Source organism: Oculina patagonica, chromosome 5, assembly GCF_052425735.1.
Source record: "Oculina patagonica isolate OP01 chromosome 5, crgOcupat, whole genome shotgun sequence".
NCBI classification, from domain to species: domain Eukaryota; kingdom Metazoa; phylum Cnidaria; class Anthozoa; order Scleractinia; family Oculinidae; genus Oculina; species Oculina patagonica.
In genome coordinates, this window is record NC_135762.1 from 11,939,989 (window position 1) to 11,961,301 (window position 21,313).

A 21,313-nucleotide genomic window follows, 5' to 3' on the forward strand; every position below is an offset into this window, starting at 1 on the left:
CATTCATTTTCTGAAAATGGAGGTAGTAATTTGCAAACAGGAGGCAGAAGTTAAATTTCCTTAGGGTGTTGTCCTTAGAGTGTGGTACGCCAAAGAGAAATTCGTGGCTTGTAGGAGAAATAGAGGTGTTATGCATCCCATTGAACCACAGTAATACTTTGTTGTGAAAAGATATTGCTTCACTACATTCTTGAAATGTATGGAGAGCTGAATCAGGCTCACCACAATAAAAACATCTGTCGTTATACGTAATTCCATAGAGATTGAGCTCTTTCTTTGTCACCACAATTCGATGAATTAGCTTATAATAAAATTCTCTCAATCTATTTTCTTTACAAATATGTTTTACTCTGGTGAAGATTTGACGCCAAGGTAAGGCTGCCGGAGTAAGGTCACGTTCCCATTTCAATGGACCGGTGGCTTGAGTCTTATTGTTATGAAGAAAAAGCCAATAGAAATCTTTGGATTTGAGTTTTAATAGGTCTATAGTTAATTGGGGCGATAGCTGAAACAACTTAGCGCCGGTTAGAAAATAGACATTTGGTCTGTCCCGGCCCTTGGCTTTTTCAAATAGGGCTTTTGGTATTGCGGATATTACTTGGAAGTATTGAAGAAAGTTGCACTGTATTCCATATCGTTGTTTAATCTGTTCAAATGGCAAATAACTCCCGTTATTATCAATGACATCTTGCAAAGTAAGGGCACCCTTATCAACCCAGTCTTGATAGAAAAAAAGTCTTACCGTCAATTTGGATCGCTTTGTTATTAAAGAGAATCATCTCCTGTTCCTCGCCCGTGCTCTAAATGTGTTTCTAAGTTCTGGAAAGAATTGCAAAATTTATTTGTAGAAGAGCGGGGTATCTAGGTTCTTAAGGAATTTTGCGTCATAATTTGAGTGTAATAGAAAATTAAGACCCCCGTATCTTTTGAAATAATTATTGGGGATTATTGCCCACGTGGGGGCTTCCACATCGTCACTTTTAAGCAAGTACGGAATCCACGCCAGACGCAGGGACTTGAACATAGTTTAAACGTTCGTTACCCTTAGCCCACCATTAAGGTCGCGGAGGATACCTACAGCATGAATAAATTCATGAAGGGAAATTGGCGAAACCATTCGCTCCATCTATGATATTATGGATTGGACTGTTAAAGAAAACATCCCTGGTTTAATGATTTTCATTGATTTTCAAAAGGCATTCGATAGTATTGAATGGGATTTCCTTTTTAAATGTCTTGAAGCTTTTAATTTTGGTTCTGACTTTCTCCGCTGGGTAAAACTGTTCTACAAAAACATAGAAAGCTGCATAATTAACAACGGCATGATTTCAAAACCTTTTAAACTTGAGCGAGGCGTTAGACAGGGAGATCCACTTTCTCCTTATCTTTTCATTGTAGCTGTAGAAACGTTAGCAATTGCCATTCGTCAAAATCCAGCTATAAAGGGTATCTCTATTGGCAAGGAAGAGACAAAATTATTACAATACGCAGATGACACAACAGCAATGCTCGCCGACACTAGCTCGGCCAAAGTACTATTTCAAGTATTAGACCTTTTTAAGAATATCTCAGGCCTCAAGATCAATAACACAAAAACTGAGGGTATGTGGATTGGTTCATCAAAAGAAAACAAAGCACAACCGTTTGGCATTAAATGGCCTAACCAGCCAATTAAAGCACTGGGGGTGTACTTCACGTACGACCCAAAACTATTAAAAGAAAAGAATTTCATTGAACGTTTGGATAGTATTAAAAAACTTATCCAAATCTGGTCCTCTAGAGGTTTATCTGTGTACGGCAAGGTTACAATCATCAAATCTTTTCTTATTCCAAAATTTGTTTATGTTTGCTCGGTTCTGCCTACACCTAAAGAATTAGTGAAAGAACTGAATCAACTGCTGTTTAAATTTTTATGGAATGGGACGGATAAGGTCATCCGTGTTTCGGCAGTAAATAAATACGAGGAAGGCGGTTTAAAAATGATTGATTTAAATTGCATGATCAAGTCTTTAAGGCTGGCATGGATAAAACGCATATTTAATGACAACAACGGAACATGGAAATCATATCTAAACCACTTGCTGGATCCCATGGGAGGGTTTTTCTTTTTAAATTGCAACTATGATATAAAGGATTACAACATCTTCTCTCAGTTCTACAGTGAAATGCTCTCATGGTGGTCGGAGCTTCGTGATTCCTTTGCCTCTCAACGAGATTGGCAAAATATTATTTGGAATAATAAGGAAATTCGTATTGAAAAAAGACCAGTCTTCTACAAAAAGTATTTTGAGGCGGGCGTGATTCGTATCCAAGACCTACATTTTGATTCAAATATAAACGATGCACTAAGCCACTGGTCAGACAAGATAACCAATATTAGTTATTTGCAATGGGCTGGCCTTCGCCATTCTATACCGCCCTTTTTAAAGAATATTATTTCCTGTCCATCTTTAGCTCCTCCATCCTTCTTTATTGACGATAACATCTTTGACGTCAAAAAAAAAAAAGAAATCAAAAGACTATTACTCACTTCTTGTTCGCAAAATAGCACAATTTCCTAATATCATAAACAAACTGCAGAACGATTTTAACTTTTCTATCGATCAGCTGAGACAAATCTTTAGTCTGCCACACTCTGTTGTACTTGAATCTTATGTAAAAGGATTTCAATTCAAAGTGCTCAACTCTATTCTATACACTAATTCAAAATTACACAAAATAGGCTTTAAAACAGACGACCTATGTTCATTTTGCAAGGCAGAACCGGAAACCTTGTACCACCTTCTTTATCAATGCTCCTTTGTTAAACGGTTCTGGAGTGAGTTTCAAGGTTACTGGCACCAAATCTCAAATCAGCAGGTTCATCTTTCCCTCCAAGATATTTTATTTGGAATATTATCCAAACCATGCCCTTTACTCAACTTACTGAACTATTTTATAATCATTGGTAAACTACTTATATGGGACTGCAGAAGATGCCAAATTCAACCCACAATTCAAGGATTTCGTACTAAAATTGCCATTAAATATGAAACGGAAAGTAAGATCAAAAAGAAAGATTATTTTAAAAAAAAATGGGTACTAATCCCAAATTAATTTATGTCATTTCCTTTTTTGTTAGTCATGTAGATGGCATCATTATTATTTGAACTATTTGAACAGCATGACAACTGTAACTGTCTTTTTTTTTCCTCTTTCTTCTTTTTTAGATATTGAATAATAAATTTTGTGAGCAATGTAATCGCGTTTGTATCTTTCATGGTAATAATCTATAAGTAAATAATTTCGGTTCTGTTAGTTAATATATAAGTGTGTTCGTCATCATCGTATTTTGTAGAGTTGTTATTGTAAGCTAACTATATATTTATCAATGATCGTAAGTTATTTGTAGGTAATTTATTCTTCTGTAAGTAACTTTAATGTAAGCAGCGTATATCATTGTAACTTATTTTTTTTGTTAGTAATTATTCTAGTCTTGTAGTATTGTCAGTACGTTAACGGTTATAATGGACTATGTTGACGCGCTTCATGTGAATTGTCGATACTGTTAGTTATTTTAGTATGTTTTGTAATTGTTGTGTCATATGCTGAATAAAATTAAAAAAAAAAAAAAAAAAATTAAAAAAAAAAAAAAAATGAAGGGAAATTTTGCTTGACCTGCATCTTTTAAAGCGCTTATTTTTCAGCTGTTATGGGTGCGATTAAACTCAAATTTTACAGAGACATAAAGAAAAGATAAAAGATTGTGAATGTCATCTTTTATTTGGTAGATTGCATTTAACGGTGATGTTATAGCCTCGTTAGTGCCAAATTGGGAAAAACATGATTTTGTGGCAGAGTTTGCGGAACGTGTAGGAGACAGCACACTGTGATCTTGTCAAAAACTAATCAGTCAATACCTCTAGAGTGTCATAATAGAAGCGGATTTTTTAATTTAAAGTTTGTCAGCAATTTATAGCGGTTTAACTGCGCAAATTTTAATTTAATGTCTTCTACCTCTCTCTAAAAGCGCTCTTTTAAAATTCCGCTTCTGTTATGACACACTACAGTATTTAAAGTTTACCTATCTGCAGTGGCAAGTCATGAAGGTCTGTATCCATGCAGTATTCTCTGCCACAAAATTGTCGGAAAAGTCCAAACTTTGAGATTTCCGAAGGTGTCCCAACCTAAATACGATCCTTTTGCCAAGGAGAGATGTAATTATGGTAATTATATTCCACGCTTTTATGGTGAGAACAATGCGTTTTTAAAAAGGACACGATTGTTTATGCCAAATATTTTTGTGATTACTCTGAGTTACAGAAATATTACAATTTAGATGAAAATAAGCTCAAAGACTTCCTACAATCTATATGAACGTAGATCGCTAAGCGTTTTCAACTCGGAAAATTCCGAGTTTTGGTGAGTGGGCCCGATTTCACTCCTTCCCTCCTTCACTCGATTCCTGTAAACATTTTAATTGAATTAATTAATTAATATCAAATTGAATTAATCAATTAATCTTGTGAAGCGGGTAGGGGGTTGGCTAAAATGCGAACTTTATCCGTGTTACTTTATATGAAGTACACAAAGGCTATATATTTATTTCTGAAAACCAAACGTTCTCCTTGTGGTATGCATTCTTCCAGGTGTAGACCCAAGCACACGGAATTTTGTGCTGAACGCATGCGCATATATGAAGTACACAAAGACGATATATTTTCACCAAATCTTACTGAGAACTGGTTAAAATTCAACAAAATTTGGGGTTCGATCTATCGCCGAGTATTCCCGAAAAAAAATTAGATGGTACTAGAAAAAAGTTCAATTTGAATGAAATATTCATCTATAAGCCGAGCGGTCATCAACAAACGAAAATTAACAAGCGTTTGTATTTATTCTTGGTCATTACCTTTTATTTTAGTGGCGGCTCCTTAAAAGCCATTTGGTTTAATGAAGCAACGTTAGGAATGAAGTTTTTATTCGTCTTTTCTTCGCTATTTAGGCTGGAACTCGTCCTCCATCAGCTCGCACTGGAATATTATTTGTTTTGTTTGCGTATGAGATCGTCTTTTGAACTGACGAGGGAATTCGAAATCCCGCATGTCGTAAACAATGTCCTCGCAATCTCTTCTACAATAATTATTTCTGCCTGAGACTGTTTCTGTTCCTTTCCTTCTGTTCCTTTCTTTAAGTTTAGTTAATTTGCAGAGTCACTGCTAACGTGACTTTTCAAGAGAAGAAGGGTCAAGAAGGAATCGATCTATTTGACTAGTTGTCGCGACACCAGAAACTGGCCAATCAGAAGCGGTCGTTCTCACGCGGTTGGTAAACATTGTAACACGATCTGACAGAAATCGGCTGCATGTAATATTTTTGTTCAAAAGCGAAAACTTAAAAATACCACGACTTCTCTGCTAAAAGAAACCACTTCAGAAGAGTTTGATTGAATTAAGGATACTCGACAAATACTGGTAACAGCACATGTTTCGTTTTGGTGACATTTAAAGTTCACCCGCTTGACCTGCTTGATCTTTTCGCTGGCGAATTTGCGACGAACTGAAGATTCACTGAATCATCAGAAATCATCCCGTATTCTGTGGCAATTTTGCAGTTGTTCTGAACTGTTTCTACCTCGGCAACAACTTTCAACTTGAACGTTTCGTTGTTATAAAACCAGTAGCTTTAATTTTGGCATGATGATCGATAACTGCTTAATTCTTCTGAAGAATGCGTGATTGTTTGAGATGGGATTCTGAACTCAGGTGAATCACTGAATGTTTTGTCACGCTTGTGTACGGTTCTATTCAGTAAATTGATTCTTTGTCAGTGATTTGTTGTTTTTAAATTACATAGTTGTAATTTAACGATATGTTGATTCGCTGCATGTGGACTGTTTTATAGCTTGAAGGAAAAATTGGGTCTAGCTTATAGCTGAGTGATTTGGGTTTATTTTTTGTCAGTTTAACTGGTTCCAAAATTTAAAAGTCTAGGGTTTCGGCTAATAGCCGAATAAATACGGTACATGCATGCTTAACTACCAGCCGAAATATTGTATTAATGTCAGTTTTCTTGAAATAGACCAAAACTTATTTTTTCTAATGATATTATTATTTTGCCTAACCTTCAAAAACAAAAAGGAAAAATAAAAAGAAAGAAAACAATTTGCAACCGATGGGAACTCTATCACTTGCCCTTTCGGCCTGCTCTCGATGAGCAGCTAGATGACAATAAAACTAAGTGAAGTGAACTGAATTGTGGAAAGTTAAACACCATTTGTTTTAGCAAATCTCTATTTGTCACTTTGTTGTTTTCGATTCTTGTTTCATAATAAATTTTCCGAGTTTAGTGGCTCGTAGCCACTTTGAATAGTTATTTTAAATTGGTCAAATATCAAAGAAACAGCGATTTTTTACAAATCACGCACACGCGCCCATATTTTTGTCCAGTCATAAATATCTCGTTAAGTTGTCGATGTCAGTCGTTGTACTTCGTGTATACGCTTTAAATAAATGCATAATGATGAGCCTAAGGTGTCCCCCGCGACCTTAAGGTGGATTTCCACTGTCTCGTTTTTGTTGACGCACGTAAACGTACGTAAAAAAATTAAACGCACGTGAAACGCGCGCGATTACGTGCGTCGAATTTACGTTGTCCAATTTCCAATGCCACGTGTTTTTCTAGGTATTTACGTACGTGATACCCACGTATACGCACGTAGCGATTTTTGGGGTCGCGAAAAAAGTTCAACCGAGTTCAACGTTTTTCGTGGCTGTCTGCGGTTACGCAGCGATTTACCCAATCATACTTTTGGATTTTGTCACATGACACCACTTACCATGTGGAAAACCATTTTGTTTTAAATCGCCGTCGAATTTACATGGGAAAACATTCAGATGTAGAAGCATTTATCATCGAGAAAGTCTGAACAGAACCAAATTATACGAACGCAGTACGTAGTGAAAGAAAACGCCTGGCGTCAGGTCACGCAGGCTTTGAACCGGCAATCCAGGAAGGTCGCCTCAAATATTTTTTTACCTTGATGGTGTCTTTCGGAAGTATTTATAAAATGCCTCTTGTTCATATTCACGCATTTCTTTTACTAGCGTGTGGTACAAAGTGTTTTCATGGCAGCCATGTTGGAAGAGTCAAACAACAAGATATTTGCATAAAAATGTTAATGATTTTTTTCCCAAAGGAAAAACAATCTATTGTTTCGCTCCTCCAATAAGGCCGCCAATAACACACTCTATTCACTAACATGATAATTCATGATGGCGGGAAATTTACGTACGTTCAACGCGCGTAAAAAAGAAACGCTTTTTATTACTTTTTACGCGACAGTGGAAATTTGCCAAGGTATCTTTTTTTACGCACGTTTTACGTACGTAAATATTTACGCGTCAGTGGAAATCCACCTTTAGGGAAGTCTTGATATAGAACCTGTCTCTTGATTTTGTCTGGTTTGTGTTTCCACAAAAATTGAAAAATAAACTCCTTTAAACAGCCCCTTGTCGGCCTTGCTTTACGTGTGCTATTGCTTGAGGGGCGCACGTGCATTCCTGCGTTTTGGTATGGTTTCATCGACCACCATTTTGCTATTGGCTGGCTATATTTTTCTGTTTCTATTTTTTCATGACCTGACTTCGTTGAAGAACCTTGTTTTGGAACTAAATATTTGACAAACGTTGGGGGAGGATTGCACTAAGTGACGTGTAAAACCAACTTTAATCAAACCCGTGGATAATTCTTTATGCCTTTGTGCCTAAATGCCGATTGTCAGTTGTTTTGTGTAAGGTACTTATCATTTGCTACTTAGTGTTATTTTCTGTCGTGCTTTCTTTCTTGTCTATGTCAAGTTTATATTTCAAAAATTATATCATGCATCGTTCCCATTTTCTTTGTTTTTTTGTTTGTTTGTTTTTTACTTCACAAAAGAGCCTAGTTCTGGAAGTGAACATATCACAAAGCCTTGAAGGTGGCATGTCTGATTGGAAAAAAGCAACAACCAATTACCCGTATAGAGTGATTTCATTTAACCCGTGAAACAATATCTACCAGTTTGTGCGTAATAGTCGAACTGAAACAAAAGAAAAGAATGAAATTTGTGTCTAAAGGTGGATTTCCACTGACGCGTAAATATTTACGTACGTAAAACGTGCGTAAAAAAAGATACGTAGTCAAATTTCCACTGTCGCGTAAAAGGTAATAAAAAGCGTTTCCTTTTTACGCGCGTTGAACGTGCGTAAATGCCCGCCATACTGAATTATCAAGTTGGTGAATAGAGTGCGTGATTGTCGGCCATATTGGAGAAGTGAAACAATAAGTTGTTTTTCCTTTGGGAAAAAATCATTAACATTTTTATGCAAATATCTTGTTGTTTGACTCTTCCAACATGGCTGCCATGAAAACACTTTGTACCACACGCTAGAAAAAGAAATGCGTGAATATGACCAAGAGGCATTTTATAAATACTTCCGAAAGACACCATCAAGTAAAAGAAGATTTGAGGCGACCTTCCCGGATTCCCGGTTCAAAGCCTACGTGACCTGACGCCAAGCGTTTTCTTTCACTACTGCGTTCGTGTAATTTGGTTCTGTAGCCAGTTCTATAGATTATTTCTTGAAATGTTAAGACTTTCTCGATGAGAAGTGTTTCTACATCTGAATGTTTTCCCAAGTAAATCGATGGGCGATTTAAAACAAAATGGTTTTCCACATGGTAAGTGGTGTCATGTGACGAAATCCAAAAGTATGATTGGGTAAATCGTTGCGTAACCGCAGACAGCCGCGAAAAAAGTTGAACTCGGTTCAACTTTTTTCAAAACCCCCAAAATCGCTACGTGCGTAAACGTGCGCGTCACGTGCGTAAATACCTGGAAAAAAACGTGGCATTGGAAATTGGACAACGTAAATTCGACGCACGTAATCGCGCGCGTAAAATTTCATTTTACGCACGTTTATAATTTTTACGCGCGTTAACGTGCGTAAACAAAAACGCGACAGTGGAAATCCACCTTAATAGTATCTAAAAGTGTAAAAACTATTTCACGGGTTAACTGAAATCACTCTATAATAATTTGTTCTATTGTGTAAGTTTCTTAACGTGTGCTATTGCCTGAGGGGCGCATATGCATTCCTGCGCTTTGGTATGGTTTCATCGCACTGGCTTGATTTTCTTGTTTCAATATTTTATGTTCTTCGTAGAATGTTGAATGTTCTTCGTAGAATGTAACTGAAAATTGCCGAGAGCTGTTATTGAATGAAACCTTCATTGAATAAAATCTCTCATTGAGTGAATGAAGACGATGTTCGGATGCTTGACTAAGAAATTTTCATCAGAACGTTTTAAGACAATATAAAGCACTCTATTGTACACCTTTTGAAACTAGTCTTTTGAAAGAGATTAGAAACATTGTTGTTGAGTATTTATGAGCACGAGGCGTTGTTTTATTTATTTCATTTGACATTTTTACAAAGAGCCTTTATGGAAATTTCTTCTAAACGCCTTTGATTTAAGCATAAATAATTTTGCCACCCTGCACATTTGGCTGAAGAACCTAGTAAAGTGATTATAAAAAAAAACACTTGGATCGACAGATGAAAGAAAACGCTTTTTCTTGTAGGCAAAGTCCATATACTTGGTGAAATTCGTGGGCGGAATTCTCTTGATTGCTTTTTTTTGTTTCTATTTAAAAAATTAGCAAGGCAAGTGTGGGTGGAATTGAAAACGCCATTTACACCTGTATGACGCCCACGTCGGTCAAACAAAAAGAAGACCAGCTAGTTTAAAAGAAGGTGACTTTTGTTGAACAGTTATCAAGTTTGTACAATATTCCGTTCTCTGACAACGTTTCGGAAAAAAGTATATTTTTTGTAAGTAACTGAAAATGTTGTGAATTTTCAAGAGGAGGCTTTTATTAAAAAGGGAAAACTGCGTGTGAATAATCGTGTCTATAACAAAATTCTAGATTTTGATTGACTCTGCGCGCGCCTATTTGCCACGTTATTGGCGCGCGATCATGTGAGTGTCCAAATACAGGTATCCGATTGGTTACCTGTAATTGGACACCTACGTCATTCGCGCGCCTAACATATGCACTTAGATGGGTTCTGTCTTGCTGTTTACCTACTGTTTGTAAATTTAATTGAATATGCCTCTGGCCTTTATATACAAAAAAAGAGATTCTCAAAGACTTCCTAACCTCGAAATTTGTTATAGATAGGATTAATGAGGCCGATATTAAAACTACTCGCCCGATTACTCCCTGAATTGTACTCCACTTACTATAACTATTGTGTCAAAAATGACGAGTTTTGGCCATACTTACATGTTATTATGATGATGCCATGGCAACGTCAAAAAACAAGAATCATAGAATAAATCCCCTTTTCAAAATTACGAAAAAAATTACAACGGGGTGGGGGAGGGGGGGGTGTGTGGCATCCACCCCCGCCCCCAATTAAAAAAACTGAACGCATTTGCAGTTTGTTGATGTTGTAACATTCAGTTAAGACATATCAGTTTCACGCTTGAGTAAAAAATAATTTCTTTGACACAACGAGTTTGGCGTATATTGATATCTGGTTTTCCCCCTATAGCCCTTTCTCTCCTCAACTGCTTTATTTTGTAGATTTCAAGTGCTTTCGAAGAGAGAGAAATGTTCGACAAAAAGCCTTTCTTCTGAAAATGCTTGCTAATGTTCTTTTAGATCTGTTTCATCATATTCCTCGGAACGCAGCTGTATCAGTTTGCCCTGTAGTTGTATGTCCATTGTTCGATGTTTTATTTAATAGTTCGACATCTTCTCCTCGGCTAGCCCTCTATCCTTGTTTGAAGGTAACTGTTACAATTTGTTAGTCATTTTTACTCGTGAATGTAATGAAACGAGTATGGTTATGGAAAGTGATATGCAAATTTTCACTCGGTCAGTCGGTCGGTCGATGGGCTGTTAACTTTAATTTATGAATAATAATTTATGCATTAAATTATAAATTAATTTTCCTTGTTTTTTTTTGAAACTTTTTGTTTCACACTTCTGAGGTTTGAACCGGCGACTCCTAACATCAACTATGGTTTTGAAGACCAAACGCCTAACCGCTAGACCACTTCGGCGAACTAATCATTTGGGTTGAAAATTAGCATATAGATTTCTTTGTGTTGTTCTTACCCGCTGACCGATACCGTAGGTGCAAAGTTTAATGGCTTGTATGTATAAAAGCCTTTTCGAATGGCTCGATTTATAGCTCTTAAGAATTTCACATGACAAATAGAAGAAATAAGTTCCAAGCGTATTGTATGATAATCGATAGTCATGATACGTAAATAATTTATCGTAAAAAAGCTCGCCAAACTGACGAATTTTGTTGCCTTTTAATAATATACTGTATAGTACTTGATTTGCATCTCCAATAGATTCATAAAAAAAGGAGAAAGAAAAAAAAGACGTCGTATAAAATTGTAAAATAGATTGTCGTAAAAAAAAAAATTAATCGTCCCGCTGAGAATCGAACCCGGGCAGCTGGACTGGAGGGCCAACGCATTACCACTACACAACGCGTAAGCAAACTTACACTTCATGGTAGAAATTAGTGTTATATAACGAAGGCTTTTGAATGGATTACCCGCGTCCGCTGTAGACACAAGGAACCAACGTGAACATATCTCCCTTCAAACAACTTCTATACTAACATGCCGCTCACAAAAGGACAGAATCATTTCATAGCTCTACACCAATACATTTAGTATTCTCATTCACGAGTGGGCTAACAAAGCGCCTTTGATTGAAAGCCTGTTTCTAGTAAACTTTATGCTTTTCACGTAATATTTTTTTCTAAAACTAACGAAGAACAACTTAAAAAAGGTAACTACCTCTACTCATCCGAACCTTTGTGTCTTTTCAAAGGAAGGAAAAAAACAACGAGATGTTTTGGAATGAAACTGAGAAATAAATTGAAAGAATAAACTTGAAAACTAGATACGAAATTGGGGTTTCTGGGTTATGGTCATTTAACGACACAAATTAAAATTTGAAAAAGACAACAGAGCCTGAAAAAATTAACGTGTAACACTTCAAGTGCGCAATTCGTTTTCGTTTTTCTAGCGACGGGATGCTTTAATTTCTTGCTATAGATAGGTTTTCGTTTGGGGCAGGGACAAAAAAAAAACGCGAAGGTGTTATTATATTAAACTTTATACACATCATCAGTTGCATAAGGATCCTTTATTTTACATGTAAATATTCATTTGTCTTTATTCAATACAATGATCTTCTTTCCTTATCAACCACAAAGCATGAGTGCATCTCACGCTAATCTTGCTATTACATCAAAACGTCAATGCACGTTTTGAGAATAATACAAAACAACAGTTGTAAAGTCATTGTTGAATCTGTTTAAGCCCATTTATTGCCCAACACCTTACTGGATCCTCTTGTGAGAAAACGGATTGGATCATGGCTCCACCACCACAACTCCGCCATGAACGCCATCTTTTAACTGGGACCACCATGCAGTTCGCTGATCCTTGGGTGATGTGGCAGTTGCGATACTGGGCAGCAATATCACTCGCAGAGAGAACGACTCCCCATACATTCACCTCTGTCACTTCACCAACAAACGATTGTGCTGCGGCAAAGCCTCCTCCAAGGGTGTCCTGGTCCTGTCCGATGACGGTGGTACCCCCGGAAGCAATCTTGCCGCCCTTATTTAGATGTATTTAGGCCTGTACCACTGGCAACGATCGCACCATCCTTGTAGAACTTATAGTCTCCGTTGGCGCTGCTCCATGTGAAGCAGACATGGTTCCATTTGCCATAGTCAAGAACAACATCAGCATACCTTTCAAAAAGAGAAAAGAGATTGTAGGGATAATAACAAGATCAGGGCGAGATAAAAAATAAGAACTGATTCTACGGGAAAGTAATATTAATCGGAAATTTTATGCTTTTTTTTATCATTTCAGTTAGTTCGCTTTTTCGTGTGCTGATTACTTTTGAAAACTGAAGAGATATTACAGTATCCCTTCGTTAATCAGAGAGATTGAGTCTAAGCAGAAACCCATAAGGATTAAAACATGTAACTCCCTATAATTCGCACTGTACAAACCGTTTGCACATTCGTTTACACTAAGTACCATATTTGAAAATCACGAGAAACATTTAACCAATCAAAATTACTATATTTGGATTAAATTCACAGGCGCGCTAGCTCGCGCTCGATGGCGTAATCTTTTTTTTTTGCAAGCTTGGTTGAAATAAATTTAAATGTGGTTAATTCTCTCGGTTTCATCTTCTTAAGTAGTCTGAAGAACTTCGCTCGATACACTTAATTATTTCTTTAGTTTCTTAAGAAATTTACGGCGTTTAGGTCGAAATTCAAGCAACTTACCGCAAAACCAAAAATTATGTTTTGTGTGTGTATAAAGCATTCGCGTGCAAATTCTTCGTGTTTCCAAATATGGTACTTAGCAAAATGAATATTCAAACGCTGTGCACGCGCGTTACACGTTTCAACCCTTATGGGTTTCTGGTCTAAGTTTATATCCTTGATTATCCTTGCTTTGATGCAAAGAAGCATTTGCAATATTTAAGCGCACCTTTACTTGTTCAAAATACTTTTAGTAAGGAACAACTAAAAAAAGGATTAAGTATTTCTTTCGCAAATTCACCATTGATAATAGTGCGAAGTTGTCAGTACCTTTTAGTGCCACCGAACCAAGCATTTAAACTGGGAGTTGTACAAAGCAACAACGCATTTCCCGCCAATGTTTCGGCCACATGGTAGCTGTATACGCACTCGTTCATAGCATATCCACCGGAAGGTTTGTTGTCATCAGTGTCTTTCGCAAAAAAGCACACTGTAGCTGCATCCAAATCATACTCGATAGAGTTTGCTTTTATCCCGTAATCTGTGGTGGTGTGGTGGTGTGCTCTTGAAATAGCATTCGGTACTCTGCAAGAGAACGTTTCGATGTAATATTTAACAATTATTCCACGAGCGCGCGTTGGATATGAGATGGTAGATAGCCAAGAGGCGCGTAGCGGCTATAACGATCTCATATACAACAAGTGCGAGTGAAATAATTGTTTTATTAAAAACGCCCAAAGAATTACAATATTTGAGTTCCCTAGCTGTTTTCGTTGACGCGTATCGGCGACCATATTTGTGGTCAATGGTATAAGAGCTCATACACCATTGCCTGTTAACCAATCAAGACTCAGAAATTGCAATATAAGTACCACTGCTACTTTTTAATAAAACAATAGAGTTGATGTTCTAGGGTGTAAAAATTTTTCAACCCGAATTTGGCTCATTTAAAAATGACCTCTGAAAAAGGCCAGAAACATACTGTATTTATACGCCCAAGAACACTTCTGTTGCTATTATAATAATATCACAAGGCAATTAATATAATTATTACGACGGTAAGCGATATATCTTGAACGGATTATTGCCTGAACTGAGCGGGTTTCGCTCGACAAAGACAAACTTATATCGACTTCACCGCCTGGGTTTTCTTTGTGTTTTTCAATTCCACTTCATCTAGATGAGAAGATTGACAATTGGCTTTCTTGGTAGAATTTTCAGCTATTCTGTCTTGATAAAGCTCTAAAATAGTTTGAAGTTGCAGACAGGCATACAGACATAGCAGCGCCTCGAGTTTAACGGTGCTTGAAGTGTTGACAGCCAGCAAGAAATAAGCGTGAACAGTTGAATGGTTTTCAGTTCTGGTTGGCAGGCTATGTTCCTTTTTTTCTAATTGGATGAGGGCAGCGGGTTAAAATATATTTCACCGCGTTAAAGTTTTTATTTTAAACCGCAAAGTACTTCACAATATATACCCGATGAAATTAGTATAATTATGAGATTTGTAGATTTTTGCTACCTTATTGGTAAACACTATTCATGAACCAATTTAGTTCGATTGTTTTCCCTAAAAACACTGAATATAAGCATCTAATCTACATACTGCTCGGCCCAATAAGCTTGTTACTCAATAAAAAAAATAAATTAAATAAATAAATAAAAATCAAATCACTTTATTTAAGGTTCAATGTGTCTAGCACTGCTGTGCTAATTTGGATAACTGTAAATCGAAACTTGCTAAAATTCCCAGCTTGCAGGAGGCTGATCAGTTGGCTATTTACAAAGCGTGGCGATTTGAATTCAGGGCCACTGAACAAAATAGGCCGAAAGTGCTAGACTTTTTTGCATTATTTTCCTTCGCGAGCATTTTTTTCTACATTTTATCCCAATAAGCACTGCTAGCATTATTTTGGATTTTCGATGATTATTTGTATAATTTTTTGTTAAAAAGCACAATCTGACTTTTTTTATGGCGTCCAAAGCCTCCCAGATGCGTTTTGCCCTCATTTTAGTCAAAGGAGCCGAGGAGGCCGGGGAATAAGTCTGATAGGTCAGCGGTTGTCTTCTAGAATCCCAGTCCATCACACTCGTTCCAAGATGGCGTCATCCACGTTGTCATCGGAGAACAATGGAAGACAGCCAGCCAAGGCAAAAAATGAAAAATGCACTATCTGAAAATTAATATTCTGTTTAAAAAAATCGGAAAAAGTGAGCATTTTTATGTAAACCACGAGCACTTTTTAGAAAAATTAGCATTATTTTAGCACTTTTTGGCAAAAAACGAGCACTGCTTTAAGCATTAAATGCTTTTTTTACGAGCACTTTCGGTAAGAGCCTAAACACAAATCCATCCAGTGGCAGGGAGGAGGATTGAACCCGGGACATCCCGATTACAAGGCCCGTGTCCTAATCACTAGGCCACGCTGCCTTGTCATAATGATGATAGCCTTTAGCACAATAGTTTTTAAAGCTTTTTGTGGGGTCGTGTGAAAAATGAATTGTTTAACATGATTTGAAACGGCAGACGTAGACAGTGTAAAGTGCATCTTAGCTTACCATTAGAAGGAGTGCAAGAATCTGTGGTATCCATCACAGCAACAAACAAACCAACGAGCAGGAAAGTGGTACAAGCGAACTTCATTTCTCTTCAACATTTATGGAGCTGATACAAAAAAAAATTTTAAAAGCAATAATATTAAATTCAACACGTAAAAAAATTGACTTTGATATCAGCATCTCCATTCTGAGTCCAGGCATTAGAAAGAACTTCACCGGAACCTTCACAACAATAATCAATTTTATCGGCATTATACAGAACAGGCATAGAGCAAATAAAATACTTGTGATAAAAATTCGAAGCCCTGCGCAGCGTAGGTGCTGAATGTATAAATGATAAAAATGTAAATACTACGCTGTAGTAACCCGTTGGCTGCTGCCCTCGGGGGACAACTATTTCGCCGTTGAACGGCGAAATAGTTTTGTCCCTAAGAAAGCAGCATGCCGAATCGGGAATAGTTTTTTTACTACAGCGTAGTATTTACATTTTTATCATTTATACAAATAAAATACTTGCTGTGCCGATGTTTCTTTTAACCCCCTTATGCGCGCACTGCCATGTGACCACGTTAGGAGGACCCTCCTGAAAACCACCCCTAGGTGATTGGAGGCCTCCTCTTAAAATATTATGTATTATTATTATTATTTATAAGGCAAAACGCCGGGCGCTGGATTGGCTAAGAAGATAACTTTTTTGCTTCGACAAATTTCTAGCAGCCATATTTTGGGTTCTTGGACTTTAGTGACTAGCCCGTCTCGCCAGTTTTTTTTTCAGTTTCCATCCATATTCCAGCCTGATAATGACCTTATAAATGAACGACTGAACACGAGTTGTTGAAGTACGTCTTGGTTCTAGACATAAACGTCAATTGAATAGTGTTGGTTACATTTCACTGAAGAAGGAAGTAACACTGCAAGTTTAGGAGCGTCCAGGTTTTAATTTATTACGTTAGTTTTAGAAATTTGCTCGCGATGCCTCGCATTAAACATTTCGATTTGAACGTGAGGATCACAATTTGGCTCTATGAATAAATTTTTAACCATTGTAGTCATGCGACCTATTTTTGAAAGGCTTAAAAGCCTGGTTTTCACTAGCGACGCAAGCACAAGCAGGGCCGTAACCAGACCTTTGCATAGACGAGGCAAGATCTTGCTGGTGGGTTTTGGGGTCCTGTCCTTCAGAAAATTTTGAATCTAGAAGCTATGAATCTCTTTTAGACCTTTAAGAGACATTTTTCATGAGGTATTTCTTGAGAAAACTCAATCTTGTTCAGCTGGGGATTATTTTCCCAACAAAACATATTTTGTTTTAAATTTTTGGTATAAATTAACTAGGCAAGTGCCTCGTCTTGCCTCTTGCTAGTTACGGCCCTGACAAGCGCAAGCATAAGTAGTTTGTGCCAAGTGAAAACGAACGTCGACATACGCATAAGCACATTAACATAAGAATACGATGTTTACTAGTTAAAAGGCTCTAGGTTTTTGATTTCATTCTTTTGGTAAATATTGCAGCAGAAACTCTCAGGCATCAAATGTTGGCTATTCTACTCTTGTGACAAGGAAGGCAAAAGCGACTACAAAACTGGAGGAAAACAAAACATTTGTTCAAATGCTGGAACGAGTGCTTTAATTGGCTAGACACGGCGAGACGTAAACAATTTTCTTGTGCTTTTGCGATGTTTCGTTTTCACAGGAACGCAAGCACAAGGGCAAGCAAAAGACAAAGAAAAATTTTGATCCTTGTGCTTATGCTTGCGTTGTGCTTATTCCTTATGTCGAAGCCGTTTTCACGATGAAATAAGAGCTGTTATGCTTGCGCTTGTGCTTGCGTCGCTAGTGAAAACCAGGTTTTACTGTAACATACTTTTTGGGATTTCGCTGAACAGTTTTGTCCAAAATCGACAAAAACAATAATTCTGAAAGACAATTGCTTCCACTCGCTTGACCTCTTATGACCGTTAAATGAACAACAAAAAAAAACATTATGTATAAGCATAGACAGCAACGAAGAAGACACAAAGACGGCCAGAAAAACATAAATGCTTCACGGAAAGTATCCAACTGAACTCTCTTCATTGGTCTTCATCGATACATCTACAATAAAAACCATTCCATTGTTACTTGTTTTAATTCCTACCTTTTCCTTTGAGCTTGGTTCAACGGGTCAGAGCCAATGTGAGAGCAAGTGCCTTCTTTGTGTACTCACTGACAATGGCGAGAGTGGCTCTAAAATGTGCACACAATTACTCGGCGCTATTGCGTAAGGCAGGTGGCAGCCTCATGCGTGGAACATAAATGGCCGTAAGCGAAAATTCTTACTTGTAAGTATAGTTTCATTGACTACCAAACGATTATCGTTCAGCGTACGTAATTAAATTTCCCGGCGAAACTATTTTTCATAGTTTCACCTCTCAAAAGAACCTTGTTGTGGGACTAAATGGGGTATTACATAGGAAAGTCGAGGTGTTAAATCAATTCAACTCCTTAAACGTTAAATCAGTCCCTTGTCGGCCTTACTTTACGTGTGCTATTGCCTGAGGGGCGCACGTGCATTTCTGCTTGTTGGTATGGTATATCCTCAGCTACCACAAAATTGCTATTGACTGGTTTGCTTTTTCTGTTTTTTTTTTTATTTTTTTTATTTTTGTTTTCATGTCTTGACTTCGTAGAAAAACCTTGTTTTGGAATTGAATATTTAACAAATCTTAGAGTAGGATTGGAATAAACACTAAGAGAGTGTAAAACCAACTTTAATGAATTCCTTGGATAAATCGTTATGCCTTTAAGCTTAATGTCATTCGTATTGTAAAAGGTACTTAACATTTGCTACCTAAGTATTTTTCTGTCCTGCTTTATTTCTTGTCCTTGCCAAGTTTACATTTTAAAAATTAAATCATGAATCGTTCCCATTTTCTCTGTTATTTTTTATTTATTTTATAACTTCACACAAGAACCTTGTTCTGTAAGAGAACATATCACAAAGCCTTGAAGGGGGCATATGTGATTGGAAAAAAGTAAACACCATCAACCCGCTTATGATAATTTGTTAAAACCAATTTGAATAAATTCCTCACACGTTTATAACTTGTCCATTTGTGTAAGATACTCATCAGTCGCTTGGTATAATGACAAATGACATCCGAAAAATCCTACTTGCCAATCTTTTTTCATTGACTACCAAACCATCCTTTTCGGGCCTACTTCGTTATGTTCTATTGGTCACGTTGTTATGGTTAGAAACGAATTGATCTCGAAACTGGTATTAATTCGTGCAGCTCGTCCCTATCAAATTAGGTTGTTTTAGGGGCAGAGCTCCAGCGCGCGAATCGCACCATTGGAGCACCATGGGTAACGAAATTTGGTAAACCCATGAAGCCCAAAAAATTTAAGTACCGGTAAACGTACGCGCACCCGCGCCTACAGACTCTCGGGGAGGGTGTGGGGAGCCACAAGGCAACCGAAGCCGGGGGGGGGGGGGGAAGGGGAGGAGAATGTCATCTTATCATATCTTTACGAACATTAACATGGGTTTGCATGTTTAATATTGGACATCCATGTTACGTTTCTGGAAAGAACATCGAATGACAACTCCAACTGTATGAAAAAATAGCAGGACAGTGATAGAGCAAATACGTTATCTTTTGTGAAAAATTTGTCAATTGTCTTCTGCTGTCTTCATGGTAACTTGGGGGTTTACAATTCTTGTACGCACAAAACATTTAAAAATGCTCCATATACTTGCGTTTAGAAAAAGGCGACAAAGCCTGGAAAATTCAAAGTGTAACACTTCAAATGTGTATATACGTAATTCTTTTTCGTTTTTTTAGTGACGGGATGCTCTCTAGTCAAAGCTAGGTAGTCTAGGTTTAGGGCAGGGATAAATAAAAGCGCGAACGAAACTGGCTTTAAGTTTTCATGTAATGATAACACTTTAAACACATCATCGGTTGCATAAGGATCCTTTATTTTTAAATATTCATTTGTCTTTATTCAATACAATGATCTTCTTTCGTCATCAACCACATAGCATGAGTGCATCTCTTGCTAATCTTGCTACCAGCAAATATTACATCAAAACATTAATGCACGTTCTGAGAGTAATACAAAACAACAGTCGGAAAGTCATTGTTGAATCTGTTTAAGCCCATTTATTGCCCAACACCTTACTGGATCCCCTTGTGGAAAACGGATTGGATTATGGCTGCACCACCACAACTCCGCCATGAACGCCATCTTTAAACTGGGACCACCAGTTCACTGATCCTTGGGTGACATGGCAATTGCTGTACTGGGCAGCAATATCACTTTCGGAGAGTACTTCGCCCCAGACATTCACCTCCGTCACTTCGCCAACAAAAGATTGGTCTGTGTTGAAGCCTCCTCCAAGAGTGTCCTGGTCCTGTCCGATCACGGTGGTACCTCCAAAACGTATCTTACCGCCCTTATTGAGGCCTGAACCACTGCCTTCGAGAACACCATCCTTGTAGAACTTATAGTCTCCGTTGGCGCTGCTCCATGTGAAGCAGACATGATTCCATTTGCCATAGTCAAGTGCAACTCCACCATACCTTAAAGAAGCATTTGTAATATTTTAAGGGCACCTTAACTTGTTCAAAAGACTTTTAGTAAGGAACAAGTGAACAAAGGATAAAGCATTTCTTTAGCAAATTCACCATTAATAATAATGCGAAGGTGTCAGTACCTTACAGTGTTATCGAAATAAACATTTAACTTGGGGGTTGTACAAAGCAACAACGCATTTCCCGCCAGTGTTTCGGCCACATTGTAGCTGTATACGCACTGCTCACAACCATATTTTCCCGGTTTGTTTTCATCGGTGTCTTTTGCAAAAAAGCACACTGTGGCTGCCTCCAGATCATACATGATCGAGTTTTCTTTTATTGCGTAATCTGTGGTGGTGTGCTCTTCAAAAATCATTCGGTACTCTGCAAGGGAACGTTACGATGCAATCAATATAACAATAGAGTTAAATCCCTAGGGTGTAAAACTTTTTCAACCCGCGACTTTGGCTCATTTAAAAGTGAGCTCTGAGAAGGGCCAGAAACATTATGTATTGACGCCCAAGACCACTGGCAATGGGCGGATGGGTCAATGGCAAGGCGTACGGGCCCTCGGTCGGGGGGGGGGGGGGGGGGGGGAGGGGAAAAAAAAGGTAAGTTAATTTTGGGGAGCCAATTTACATTGTTTTCACCTCATTTGAAAGAAATACAAAAGCGTGTAAAACAATTGGTTTTAAAACATTTCGTTAAAAGTTTTAAGTTAGCCTTGAGAACTAAACATTTGAGTCGAAAGCATTAGCTCCATCACATTTATAACAGCTTGTTTCAAGGTCTTCCACTAAATCCATCGTGCACAAACCTCAAGCTATGGAAAAGCTGATTGCAACTGAA

At 37.6% G+C, this 21,313-nt stretch overlaps 2 protein-coding genes across 2 annotated transcripts in view; both read right to left on the reverse strand.

Moving 5' to 3' along the window:
- Positions 1 to 18,097, reverse strand: part of LOC144654053 (neuronal pentraxin-1-like) — a 59,147-nt gene extending 41,050 nt beyond the window's left edge. Inside the window, exons 1-2 of the mRNA XM_078514166.1 lie at positions 18,040 to 18,097; positions 15,903 to 16,008 (exon numbers count right to left, since the gene is read on the reverse strand). Of these exons, the coding sequence (XP_078370292.1) occupies positions 15,903 to 15,987 (85 nt within the window). The 5' untranslated portion in view covers positions 15,988 to 16,008; positions 18,040 to 18,097. The remainder of the gene's footprint in view (positions 1 to 15,902; positions 16,009 to 18,039) is intronic.
- Positions 18,098 to 19,896: 1,799 nt separating this feature from the next.
- On the reverse strand, positions 19,897 to 20,716 carry LOC144654055 (neuronal pentraxin-2-like). Its single transcript, XM_078514167.1, has 2 exons — positions 20,700 to 20,716; positions 19,897 to 20,470 (listed from the first exon to the last, which is right to left on the reverse strand). The coding sequence occupies exons 1-2, from the start codon at positions 20,714 to 20,716 to the stop codon at positions 20,098 to 20,100; spliced, it is 390 nt and encodes a 129-aa protein (XP_078370293.1). The 3' UTR covers positions 19,897 to 20,097.
- Between the last annotated feature and the right edge of the window lie 597 nt (positions 20,717 to 21,313).